Source organism: Tachypleus tridentatus, chromosome 4 (assembly GCF_004210375.1).
Source record: "Tachypleus tridentatus isolate NWPU-2018 chromosome 4, ASM421037v1, whole genome shotgun sequence".
Taxonomy (NCBI): Eukaryota; Metazoa; Arthropoda; class Merostomata; order Xiphosura; family Limulidae; genus Tachypleus; species Tachypleus tridentatus.
Window position 1 is genome coordinate 106310555 of NC_134828.1, and position 14817 is coordinate 106325371.

Consider the following 14817-nt stretch of genomic DNA (forward strand, 5'->3'; position numbering starts at 1 on the left):
ATTAAAGAATGTGAATTATTGTTTAGACACATTGGAGTATGATATAAAATGTTTCATTAAAGAATGTGAATTATTAATTCGATTTACTTTATTCACTTTCCAGAGTTTTATTATAGCTAAGAAATTCAACTCATTTGATGAATATCGGAATGAATGTTTACTAATCAGTTAACAACTCATTACTCTTACAACTACTTTAAGCTAACTGACTATGTTGTTAATGTCATTTGTTATCTTCTCAAGAAAAACCGACAAAATGCGTTAATGTTCATGACGTGACGTTAAAGAACCCTTCCGGTGAACGCAAAAATTAAACTATTTTTGACTAGCCTTCCACAGTATATATTAAAGACCAAAAATTGAATATTTAAGTATGTAACTTTAAAATATATTTTGCTGTATACTGTTAGAACCTTCCATCACTTCATATCTGCTGGTTTCGTCATGTGATTTATTGGTTACCATATTCGAGACCAATTTACTATAACGTTAAGTTTGGTTTGAATTTCGCGCAAAGCTGCACGAGGGCTATCTGCGCCAGCTGTCTCTAATTTTACAGTGTATAACTAAAGAGATGGCAGCTAGTCATCGCCACCCACCTTTAGCTCTTAGGCTACGAATAGTGGGATTGACCATCACATTATTACGCCCCCACGGCTAAAATGACGAGCATGTTTGGTGTAGCGGGATTCGAACCCGCGACCTTTAGACTGCTAGTCGAATATCTTAACAACCTGTTATTATAAAGTACAAAATCACTATAGAATGTTGAGAAGGATTGTAATAGATTACCGTGAGTCCTAATGTGACAATAGACGATCTTTTTGTTTCATTCTGAGTTAAAAGAGTATGGTTTTCCAATGTCACGATTTTCAAAATTCATTAAATTTATTATTTACGGTTTTGTTATTTCGAACAACGTTGATAATGAAATCATCATGGTGTTTTATTGTCTCTAAAGTATTGTCATCACAGGGTTGTACTGTGAATGATAATTTGCATTTAGATATAAACAATTTAAAGAAAATTATCTTGTTTTGAATTAATCACAAAGCTACATAATGTGCTATCTGTGCACCACGGGTATCGAAATCCAGTTTCTAGCGTTGCAAGTCCGCAGACATACTGCTGAGCTAAAGAAAACAAATGATATAAATTAAAAACATTGCATATAGATTAACGGATTTAAAACTAATACTTTTAAGAGAAAGCTTGTGTTCTGGCTTCAGTAACTTTCTTTTACTTCAATGACCATTTACTTATTACACGAGTTTTTTAATGAAAACCTTACTTCCTTGAAAGTTACTCAACTCACCAATGAGTCTACAGCCTTGTCTGTCTATCATGTACGTTGATATATAACTATCATCAGCAAAATCTCAGATCCATCAATACTTTTGTTCTTGTGGAATTTGGAAGAATATGAAAGTATCAGAGTGAAGGTACAAACCTGGTTACTATCTAACATGTAAAACATAAGTACAGCTTTCGGCTATGGTTTTATGTTACAATAAATTTACAGGTAGTCGAAGTTCTAATCTTAGAGAGATAAAAGGAAAGATTTGAAACGTAAAGAACATTAAGTAAAGTGATTTCTAGATTTTTTCCATTTGTTTCATGTATTGGTTTTATATCAGATCATTTATTCAGTCAATTTTTTAATTTATTTACAAATCACACACTAAAGTCAGATTTTATGTAATTGAACTAATGTAACTTATCCAATTTCTTAGTATATTACAATAATTTTTTTTCTAAGCAACATTATTACGTGTGAAGGGAATTACAATTTTAAGTCTTCGATTTACAATCACATTAAAAAGTACAACAGATGTTCATTCTGATACTGGTATTGTGAAACACTGTTATATGATGAAGTGCTTAGCAAAGTGGTGCTCAAAATCCGCAGAAAACAGTATCACATAACGTGTTGCTATTAATGTGTTAAATAGAGGAGCTGTAATTTAATAAGGTAGGTTTCTTACCATCACAGACTTTATCATGTTAATGTTCACTTACATGATCAGTACTAATCAATGTGTCCCTGCCATGTTAATGTTCACTTACATCAGATCAGTGTCCCTGCCATGTTAATGTTCACTTACATGATCAGTGCTAATCAATGAGTCCCTGCCATGTTAATGTTCACTTACATGATCAGTACTAATCAATGTGTCCCTGACATTCATGTTGTGCAGAGCGTCGATGTACTAGAATAGTGATAATAAAATACAACTATTTGATCAGAGAAGCAACGTCTCTGGTAGATCAAGATGGCTAGTCACCTTCTCTCTTACCTCTCATTTGTTAGGCCTTTCATCATTGTCTTACTGGAAAATTCTGATAAAGTTTTTCGTACGCTAATTTTGACACACATTTAAGCGAGACAAAAATATAGCCTACAGCGTTTTTGTCTTTCCAAATTGAACACTGAATTACATTCTTATGATTATCATATTTCGAATATTTGACAACATACAATTCTGACACGTATACATATATTCATTAGCATGGACATGTAATTTGTCACATGTAAAATCAGAACAGTTTTCGTAATATCCTTAACATTACAAGTCAAGTCATTGACGATTTTTCTTTTTATGTAATTATCCGTTTTGTATAAAATTTTTGTTGATTTGAGTCTCTGATACAAAGTAAATTACCTTTGTTTTAATTTCCATATCTTGTATATTATTTTATGTTCAGAAACTTGAAATGCTTCTTCTGGTTTCGTGTACATGACTGGCATGACTGTTTCCCGGTGTAATTACATGTTTATTTCACACTTTTATATATTTTAATTTTCTATATTGTATATTTTATTGCGTACAGTACATTACAATATCACCCTTACTGTGGTTGTAGAAACAGAAACTTCAACAGATTGTATATATTATTACAATATCACCCTTATTGTGGCTGTAGAAGTAGAAACTTCAACTGAGTGTATGTATTATTACAATAGTGGTGGCCATTTAGTTCATCAGATTCCGCCCTCCCAGATACATAAGCCGTTTGTTTGTCCCCCTTTCTATGCTGTCGGTATTGCATTACCGAAAATTTAATGAAGCTTTTCCTAGAAGGACGTAGCGCCATCTATGTAAGTAGTTATCGTTAACTAACGTCAAAAATAAATAATCAATAACAAAAATGAAAAGGATGGAGGGGATATAATCACCACTAACATGTCCCTTGTTCCGAATTTTATAAGCTGTGGTCCAGATTGGCCATCATCATCAGGAAGGAAGAGTTTCAATAAGTAAGAAAAAATGGTTGGATGCAAAAAGAGTCGTACGTGTGTGATGGATACACTAACTACTATTAAATACGTTTTTACTTTAGGCACGTGCTAAATTCAACAATTATAAATCCATATCTATAGAAAAGTTCATTACAGTACCAAAAATTTTCAAATATCCGAAAAGCATCCATGTAATTTATTAACTTCAGGAAAATTACTGACTCGATTTGTTAGCAGTGGAGACTTTAGAATAGCTGCCTTTCCTTATTCAATCAGCTTAAAATTCTATGTAGCTATGGGCTAAAATCGTAAAACAAATCAAACAGATAATTAACGTGTCATACACATTACATTTTATATGCGTGTATCATACGTCTATTTGTATGTCTATGTACACGTCTGTTCTACTACCGCTCAATCCACATTCCATCTATCAACTGTTCAAGATGAGGAATACTGCTTGAGTCTTCGTTAGTAAAACTGAAGGAGAAACACAATTTAATGTCCTAGCTGTTTCATAATCATCAGATCCAAGTCTTTCATTGTCAACACTCAAAGGGTTCTTACCCCATCACAACATTTAGTTTATTCCTAATGTACTTTACAAAATCCTTAACTTTCTTAATCTTCTATAATATTAGAATAACACCAGTCAGTTTAAAATTCTTCAATTTGTGATATTTTCATCTCTTATACCTCTCGTTGTGAACCAAGCTGGTTTGTTTTTACTGCTACCCTTTTCTTTTTGTAAGGAATATATTTGTTTAGAATATTGAAAAGTTTCTATTTAAATACCGTCCACATTTGTTCCAAATAACTCAGCTGTCCATTTCACGACAAACAGTTCATATTGAATCCCTTCAAAATTTGTTATCCCTGATTTCTATATACAGCAAAACATCAAACCTAATGATAACTTGTACCTGAGTGTTCCACATTTCCACCCTCTCAAACATTTCTACAGTAAAAGTTAATAATAAATCTAAAATAGCATTATTTCTAGTAGGTTCCTTGGCCATTTAGTGAGAAATCCAGAAATCCATATTAAAAAGTTTCCAGAAACCTTTCTCTCTCATGATTTAACGTTAGCATTTTCCAGTTAATATGTCTGAAATTAAAATGACCCATAATTATGACTTCATTAACAGCTGACATCTTAATCTCGCTGTAAAGTTGTCCATTAATTTTATCGGTTTCATCTGATGGTCTGTAATAAATTCCTACTAAAAGCTTTTGCCCATGATATACGGTAACAGAAGTCCATATGGATTCAATGTCCTTGCTATTATCCTTAATATTCTCAACTTCAACAGGATGTAACTCACAGTTTAAGTACAGAGTCACTCATCCCCCTAGTTTACTACTCTCCCCCTATTAAACATTTATAATTATATATTTCAAATCATTTCTACCATCAAAATCATCTACATTTAATCACGTTTCAGTTTTTCCCATTAAATCAAAATCTAAACTTTCCTCTATATCTCAGTTCTGTTTCATTTAGTTTATCTTTACCCTCTTTACTATCTTTTATTATTTTAGAGCTTCATTTACAGCTAAGTGTTTACGCACAGCCATAATACGATATTCTCGAGAACAACAAGAGAACGTGCAAGCAAAACAGTAAAGTGTCATACACATTCTTGTTCAGAGAATACAATATCGGACTGACTGAATTTTGCTTTCTACAACATTTCTAAAAGCAGTTTCTCAGGGTAATAAAATTGCAATTATAATGTATGAAAACATTTATTATACAGTTTAGATTTGGGTTAGTATAGTAAACATTGTTGGTTCCAATTACATCGTATGTGCTTCTGTCCTTGTGGTCATCTATTTGATATCTGTGGAATTTCACATCATATGTGTATGGAGGTATTATTCGAGCACACTCTTATTGGATTTACTATTCCCTTTCACCACATTTATTTGCCAACCAATAGAAACTGAAGTTCAACCACCATCTACTACAACCATTTAGTTTTGTTTTCATTCTTGGTTTAAAAAACTCTTTGAAGTAAAGACTCTTTAACAAGCCTTCTTTCAACTAGTTATTGGAGTTTGTAAAACGCATTCTTGGGCAGTTACTTCAAAGTAAGTTACCATCATTTCTAATGTATATACAGAATATCTGTTTAGTAATTTCTGTATATACTTGTTGATCAAAATCCAGCGTAGTTGTCTGTGTATTTTAACACATGGTGTATTTCTTCCGAAATGTGTAATACATATCACACCCATAGATTATATAAATACACAATATAAATGTGTAATAATACTTAACAGAGGATACATATAATATACATTTAATGGTTTTTCTTCCGGAAATGTAATCCAAAAAATTGAAGACCAAAATAAAAGAGCTGATGAGAAAAAACAAATCAATGAAGAAAGTGAGTGTCTCATCTGATGAAGAAGACATTCTGTCCGTAATAACATACACATCTATACATTTTCATTCGTTCATACAGTTTTTTTTCTGTATACAACTTTGTGTATTTCTTTTTTATTCATACAAGTTGTATATGCATTGTTGTTTGTTAGTCATCTATAAACATTTGTCCATCATATTATACGAAATATTTGTAAAATGTTTTATTTTTCTAAATGTTATAAATAAACTTATTTTAAAGTTGTCAAGTTTCGAACGTGGTATAACTTGGTTTCAATTTATCTCAGTTTAGACAATTAGAATGACACAAATTATGCAGACATAATTATGTATTGGCCTACAAAATACAAACGTAACTATAATACAAGTATACTGAAATTTACAGTGGCAACTCAGCTACTGTACGTTACATATTCATATTACTTCTTACTTATACATGCTTAAATTTTAGTTATATTTCTTAAAACTAGAAAGTAAATGAGAAATACATTAAAAAACATTGATTTCGAGTACGAAACAGTGTCACGAGATGTTGCGCTCGTGCGTCGAACGTGCTGGGCCTCTCTGTAGGTTCCGTTTAGTCTTGCGAGTGCAAGGTGTAGAGATAATTTTTGCAGGCGTCAAACAATAACATTTTGAAAATCCAAAAATTATTAAATTACTATATTAGTATCCTCAAAACCACTGTAATTTAGTAGGGTCTCTAATTAAAGTATATGTGGGTTGAAAAATATCCCATTCGTATTCAGAGAAACGACTTGTTCTTCGCACTTCTACGGAATAATATGGGCAAAATGATTACTTTATCCTTCAAGCTACTTATAAACAACTGTCAAAAATTACACAGACGAGAACTCTTCTTTCTATTGGTTATAAACAAGAATTAATTAGTAGTAGATGGTGCTAGATAAAATATTTTAAAAGATTGGTCTAGGGGCGGAGACACTAGTAGATTCGCGAAAAATGTTGCCATATCGACAAATCATAGTGGTGAGAAGTTTTTATTCTACATTTATCTTGTCAATATCTCACGTTCGAGTCTCTAATTCATTAACTACTTGTGTATGTTGTATGGTGAGCGTAATAAAATACATACTGAGTATTAAGACTGCTGGATGTGTAATGTGACACACAAGAATCGATACTTAACAATTTGTTTCTTTACGTTTCCTTTTAAATTAAAACACATATAATATCAAAACTTAAATTATAAACTGTGTTTTAATGCCAGTGTCAGTGACACAAGTAGTAGAAATGTGATTTATTAAAATTTTGAAAGTAACGCTCCAAAACGTCGTGACATGCGCACTTTAACCTACCAGAGGCGAAAGGATTTTAAATTACATCGAAGCATCGAAGTTGTGGAATTATAAAGGTTTGGTTAGATTGTAAGTTCTTGTAAAGTAAGTTACTAATGGATTCAAATTACAAATATAAAACACTATTACATTAGTTTGTTCAATAAAAACAACGAAGGATTATTTCTTTACTACAAACAGTATTTCTCTCTTCCTTTCAAACAGCTTTCTATCTGTGACGCTGCTCGCTACCCTTGGTTTCTAGATGATTCCAGGTAGCGCCTGTATTGTTCCCGTCTTCTTTCTTCAAGTCGACGTCTGTGTTCTTCTTCTCGTCTGAGCTCTTCTCGTCTTCTTTCTTCAAGTCGACGTCTCTGTTCGTCTTCGGTCCTAGCTTCACCGTGGCGTCTATCTTCGTTTCTAGTATCTTGTGTGTCACGACCTTGTTCCTCTCCGACGTGGATCGGAACGTCACCAATTCTACGTCCAACTTGGATTATTTCTGATGGTTTTGTAGTGTCAATTTCTACTTCGACTTGCAAATGGGGAGGTAATTCGTAATATACGGAAGAAGGCACAGCCTCTGAAACAGTCCGTATTGAATTCTGTAGTTAAGTTGTATAATTAGAACATTAAAACACATTAAATGGAATATATTCTTATTAACTGAAAATACAATTTTATTAACGCATCAGTTTTTGTTACTAATCGAAACGCTTTATGTTACATTTATAGGAAACTTTAGCAGTTTCAAGATTCGCATTAAAAATGATACATTTATATCATTGTTCTCGTATTTATAACATCCGTGGGTTTAGTGAGTAACTATAAGATATTTAAGTTAAGGATGGGGTGAATAAAAATTAAATTATTTGATTATAAATGTATTTCAAGTGCAAATCACACCTTCTTGACTTTTTTATAGTATGCGCGACTAAATATTTTTGTTCTTTTTAGCCTGGTCGATAGCGCCCCATGGTGGACGCTTTTGAGTATTTGGGTGTTTGAAAGTTTTGTGTTTTTTTAATTAAACTTCAAGAAATAATCGTTTTTATTTCAACACGTGTGAGCGAAAATGATTGTGTGGGTGTGTCTCTGGCAGGCAACGCCCACCCCAATGCTTCTTGTCCATTCGTTAAGCATATTTCCTTGTACCACCCTTCGTGTGAAATCTAATATCTTCAGAAGTTTACTAATATACGTAAAACAAGTATTTCAAAAATGTGTTCACATACACAGTCAGACTAAAGATATGAGGTTTTAAAACCATTTCCAGCATGTTTCTAAAAGATATGTCATAAGTCTGATAGAAGGCTAATTATTTGAGATTCCGAACAAGATCTATCAGTACTACCATCTCACATGTCTACTCTTTTAGCTATTGGTGAGTTATAATTACACAGGACATCCCGATTTGTTGCTTCATGGCCAAGTGGTTAGAGGGCTCGACTCGTGATTTTAGGGTCGCGGATTTGAATCCCCGTCACACTAAATATGCTCGCCCTTTCATCCGTGGGGGCGTTATAATGTTAAGCTCAATCCTACAATTCGTTAGTAAAAGAGTAGCCCAAGAGTTGGTGGTGGGTGGTGGTGACTAGCTGCCTTCCCTCTTGTTTTCACTGCTATATTAAAAACGGCTAGCGCAGATAGCAGGTGAAATTCAAAACAAACCAAATCATACCATCCTTGGTGTGAAATCTAATATAAGTATTTCAAGAGATATATTAAAATACACAAAAAGACTTGTTTGAAAAAATATCTACACGTGCAATCCCACTAAAGATTTAAGGTTTTAAAACACATTTCGATCACATTTATAAAAAGCATACAATAAGCTAGACGACAGTTTCAAACAAATAATCACGTTCAACAACGTTTTAGTTTTCTTATAATGACAAGTTCTGGTCGCTATGGGCAGCTACTTCCAACTAGCTTTGCGTGAAACTCAGTGATCAAACAAATCCTATAACTTACCATTACATCTGTAAACTAGATCCGACCAAATAAGAGCTTCCTGCGAGAAACAAAATACTCCGAGACGTCCACCTTTAAGAGTATTGTCAAATACGTTTCCTGAATCGGCTACCATGCTCGCTCCTTCAAAAATACGCAACCTGGAAATTAAAAACGTAAGTAGTTTGAAACTATAGATATTGTGATTAATGTATTAGTTCCTATTTCGGATAGTTTGTGACGCTAACCGACTTTGATTACTATTATCAACAGCAGAATTACTCCCCAAAAAAACACTCAAGTATAGAATATATATAAATTGTACTGTTGTTTTATATAACAATATGTTTAAATCTGGAATGTATCAAGTGTAGAATATATATAAATTGTACTGTTGTTTTATGTAACAATATGTTTAACTCTGGAATGTATCAAGTGTAGAATATATATAAATTGTACTGTTGTTTTATGTAACAATATGTTTAACTCTGGAATGTATCAAGTGTAGAATATATATAAATTGTACTGTTGTTTTATGTAACAATATGTTTAAATCCGGAATGTATCAAGTGTAGAATATATATAAATTGTACTCTTGTTTTATGTAACAATATGTTTAACTCTGGAATGTATCAAGTGTAGAATATATATAAATTGTACTGTTGTTTTGTTTTATGTAACAATATGTTTAACTCTGGAATGTATCAAGTATAGAATATATATAAATTGTACTGTTGTTTTATGTAACAATATGTTTAAATCCGGTATGTATCAAGTGTAGAATATATATAAATTGTACTGTTGTTTTATGTAACAATATGTTTAAATCTGGAATGTATCAAGTGTAGAATATATATAAATTGTACTGTTGTTTTATGTAACAATATGTTTAAATCTGGAATGTATCAAGTGTAGAATATATATAAATTGTACTGTTGTTTTATGTAACAATATGTTTAACTCTGGAATGTATCAAGTGTAGAATATATATAAATTGTACTGTTGTTTTATGTAACAATATGTTTAACTCTGGAATGTATCAAGTATAGAATATATATAAATTGTACTGTTGTTTTATGTAACAATATGTTTAAATCCGGTATGTATCAAGTGTAGAATATATATAAATTGTACTGTTGTTTTATGTAACAATATGTTTAAATCTGGAATGTATCAAGTGTAGAATATATATAAATTGTACTGTTGTTTTATGTAACAATATGTTTAAATCTGGAATGTATCAAGTGTAGAATATATATAAATTGTACTGTTGTTTTATGTAACAATATGTTTAAATCCGGAATGTATCAAGTGTAGAATATATATAAATTGTACTGTTGTTTTATGTAACAATATGTTTAAATCCGGAATGTATCAAGTGTAGAATATATATAAATTGTACTGTTGTTTTATGTAACAATATGTTTAAATCTGGAATGTATCAAGTGTAGAATATATATAAATTGTACTGTTGTTTTATGTAACAATATGTTTAAATCCGGAATGTATCAAGTGTAGAATATATATAAATTGTACTGTTGTTTTATGTAACAATATGTTTAAATCCGGAATGTATCAAGTGTAGAATATATATAAATTGTACTGTTGTTTTATGTAACAATATGTTTAAATCCGGAATGTATCAAGTGTAGAATATATATAAATTGTACTGTTGTTTTATGTAACAATATGTTTAAATCTGGAATGTATCAAGTGTAGAATATATATAAATTGTACTGTTGTTTTATGTAACAATATGTTTAAATCCGGTGTGTAAATTAGTTTGTTCGTTTGAAATTAAGTATAAAGTACTCGAAGGGCAACCTGTGTGGTCTACCCTCCATCATGTTTCTAATGTTGTAAGTTCGCAGACATGCCGCTGTACCACGGGGTAGAATGTAAATTAGATTGTTTATAAATCTCAGTAAGATTAAAAATAAATAATTAGTGAGTGAAGCTCGATATGTTACGTATTGAAATACAGTCGTTATCTAGTTCTTGACTTTGATATATGTGAATTGGTTAAATCGTTTCGGTTTGGTACTCTATAGATCACAACACTTTTGTTAAACTGAATTTATATACAAAAATATAAATTATGTATTTCTTACGCCTACACATATATAAGTGAAGGAAAAACCTTGTAAGGAGAAAATATATTTAAGTCGGGTCAGTGATTTAGTTTTTATCTGAAAATAATTCTAATTATGAATTTTAATAAATCTTCATTGAATTCACGTATAATGTTTGGAATGAAGCATGAAGCTACACAATGGTCCATCTGTTCTTTCCCTACAAAAGGTATCGAAACCCGGTTTGTAGTAATATGAGTCTGCAGACATACTTTTTTGCCATTGGGGAGCCTATTTACTATCAAAATTACAGATAGCGAGAGTGTAATTTGGATAATTTATTTTTTTACTTTAAAAAACAAATAAAGTTTAACTTCCTTCACAAGAACTGTCAAAACTAAGTTTTATAAGAACTGTCAAAACTAAGTTTTAATTAACCAACCGTTTCTCTTATTTTACCAGTTTTTCAGTGATTAGGTGAAACTTCAAACTATTGGATTAATTTTGTTTATTACTTTCATATTGTATGAATCAGAAGTTTATTTTATTCATACAGAGGTTGGTATAAGAGAGAAGCCCTAGAAAAATATAAATATGTCATTTAGTGTTTTTTAGTGTTCTTCATTATTACCTTAACACAGCTTAGACAATACATCCCTTTACGTCAAACTTTTAATCTAACTGAATATCTTATTTTGTTTTCCGTGAATTGGGTTCTTAAATTTCTCTCTTGTTTTCAGTATCAGAGTCACACAACATTTCTAATTATCATATCGAAATTATTTTGTTGTTGTCAAAGCACAGAGGTACAAATTGTGCTATTTTCGCTCTGTCCAAAATAAGGAATCGAACACTGGATTTTAGCGTTTAGCATTACGTATAAAACAAACTGAGGCACCCATTCTTCATTCGAGTTATGAACTGAATAATTATTGAACAGATGCTATGATAAATAAAAAGAAATCTTAACTTTCACACAGTTTATTTATAAAATTAGTTATTAAGAACTCACCGTGTATTTAACATCACATATAAAGTTTTATTCGACAGTTCATTCGTGTTTTACCTTCAGTCTCATTTCGTTTGTTTTCATAAACCAATAATCAACTATTTGTTGCATTTTAACATTAGTGACACAATTAAAGATTCATTCTATTTAAAGTTCAATAAGGATATTATTTTTAAAATAGTAACGTTCTATACACCATTAAACTGCATGAGATAGTAAGAGACGTAAGCTTTGTATGCAATACTAGATGCCTCATTAGTGCTTAAGTAAAGTACAAAAGCAAGAACCAGTAACGTATATTTCAAACTGTTACCTTATTAATTCAGCTCGGCAGAATGCAGTTTTCACACCAGAATACCTGCATTTTCGTGGTTCTATTAATATAAACAAATACCATATTTTCAGCTATAAATGCCGATTACGAAAACCGATTACGAAATTAAACAAATAATTTTAATTTGGTCAGGTTAGGAGTACTTTATAGTCAACTTGCCGGGCTGCGAATGGTAAAGTCCAAGGTTTGAGCTTTGATATGTTTCTGAGTATGAACCGCACTTTCAACTACAGACATTTTATAAAACTATTAGAGTCGATATCATTATTTAGTTAAGCATTTCTACACTAGGAGTTGCTACGTCTGAACTTTGGCATCTCTGGCCTGGTTCTTTAGTCTACGTTACCTATAGGGTCTTAATTAACGTTTAACACATACGAAATACATGACTTGGTTATGATGAGTATTAAAAGATAACTAAACTAGCTGGTCTAAGCTAAAACATAAAAACTTCATTATTTTATTGTTGGCTAATTTTGACTATTCAGAATGATAGTTTGATAGAGTAAGCAACCCAAAGTATGTGAAATAATTAACAGTATTAAAGACAAAACGTCTAAATAATCTGAGCCCCAGTGAATAGATCAATACCTGTATATTGTTTCAACAGAATAAATAATCAACATTAATATGTTATATAGGACCCAACTTTTAAATAATTTGAGCCCCAGTGATGTCGAGAAACCAACTTGTTGAGAAATTTATATGCAAAAACGGCTCGTTTAGGTTGAGAAAATATTTTACGTAGAAGAGCGAACAACGTTTCGACCTTCTTCGGTCATCGTCAGGTTCACAAAGAAAGAGGTAACTGACCGGAAGCTGACCACATGTTTGAAAGCGGTTGTGTAACTGAGTGTCGGAATGTAGAGGGCGGTATTAGATATTTGAATATATAATTTTATTTATTTTATTATATTAATATAGGTATAAAGGCGTTCCTTTATACTGGTTTATTTTGGGTTTAAGTTGTTGTATAAGTAAGGCTTCTTTAATTTTACGTTTGTTTATGTTTGTTTCTTTATTTAGTATTTGAGTGTTTTCTATGGTTATGTTATGTTTATTTGACTTGCAGTGTTCGAAAACGTGTGAAGCTGACTTTTATGTTCTTTGAATCTGGTTTCCATTTTCTACTTGTTTCTCAATATAGAAGTCGTGGCAGTTATCACATCGTATTTTATAGATAATGTTGGCGTGGTGTTTGTCAGTGTAGTTTTTACATAGTATAGACCTTAGTTTTGTGCCTGGTTTTTGAATAAATTTGGTATTAACTGGAATGTCATATTTTGTTACTAGTTTTTGCCAAATGTTGGTTATTTGTTTGCTGATGTAAGGAATATATGGTATACAGCAGTATATGGTTTCGTGATTTTTTGATTCGTGAGATATATTTACTTTAGTTGGTTTATTTTGCTTTCTGTCTAGGTGTGTGCGTATAAGATTTTCTACGGTTTGTGGAGAAACTTAGTGATGTTGATGAAGTATTGTTTTATTTTGTCTAATTCATCGTTAATTTTATCTGGTGAGCATAGTTTTATGGCTGTGTTTATTTGGTTTCTTAGTATGTTGAGTTTTTGTTTTGTTTCATGTGCTGAGTCCCAAGGAATGTATAGTCCAGTATGGGTGATTTTTCGGTGGACTTCTGTTTTGAATTGTGTGTCGGTTCTTGTAATTTTGAGGTTAAGAAATGATATTTGATTGTTTTCTCCATGTTCACATATGAAGTTAATGTTGGGATGTATAGAGTTAATGTGATTGAAAAATTAAGTATCTGTTCTGTAGATTTGAATCCCGCAACCGTGTCATCTACATATCTGTACCAGTATAGTGGTGGATGTAATGATGTGTTAATTGCTTGTGTTTCAACTTGTGTCATAAAAATATTGGCTAGAACTGGTGATACTGGGTTGCCCATGCTTAGGCCATTTGTTTGTATATAGTTAGGGTCTCGGATATAGAGTTCTAAGGCTATCTTGCAGGCTTCAGTGGTTGGAACTTCTGTAAAGAGGGATATAACATCGAAACTGGCCATTAAGGCTTTATGATTAAGTTGATTTAGATTAGACTTGAAATTAAAAGAGTTTTTGATGAATGAGCTGGCTGATGTTACATATTTGGAGAATGCCCATGCTATGTATTTACCAAGATTGTAATTAAACGATTCATAAACCAGATTGTCCATTACGACCAATAATGAAACAAGTAGAAAAATGGAAACCAGATTTAAAGAACATAAAAAGTCACCTTCACACGTTTTCGAACACTGCAAGTCAAATAAACACAACATAACCATAGAAAACACTCAAATACTAAATAAAGAAACAAACATAAACAAACGCAAAATTAAAGAAGCCTTACTTATACAACAACTTAACCCAAAATAAACCAATATAAAGGAACACTTTTATACCTATATTAATATAATAAAATAAATAAAATTATATATTCAAATATCTAATACTGCCCTCTACATTCCGACACTCAGTTACACAACCCCTTTCAAACATGTGGTCAGCTTCCG

The 14817-nt window shown here is 31.6% G+C and overlaps 1 protein-coding gene across 1 annotated transcript in view; it reads right to left on the reverse strand.

Moving 5' to 3' along the window:
• Window positions 1-5944: 5944 nt before the first annotated feature.
• LOC143249841 (cartilage oligomeric matrix protein-like) overlaps window positions 5945-14817 on the reverse strand; it is a 55619-nt gene continuing 46746 nt past the window's right edge. Inside the window, exons 24-25 of the mRNA XM_076500385.1 lie at window positions 8906-9045; window positions 5945-7514 (exon numbers count right to left, since the gene is read on the reverse strand). Coding sequence (XP_076356500.1) covers window positions 7180-7514; window positions 8906-9045 — 475 coding nt within the window. The 3' untranslated portion in view covers window positions 5945-7179. The remainder of the gene's footprint in view (window positions 7515-8905; window positions 9046-14817) is intronic.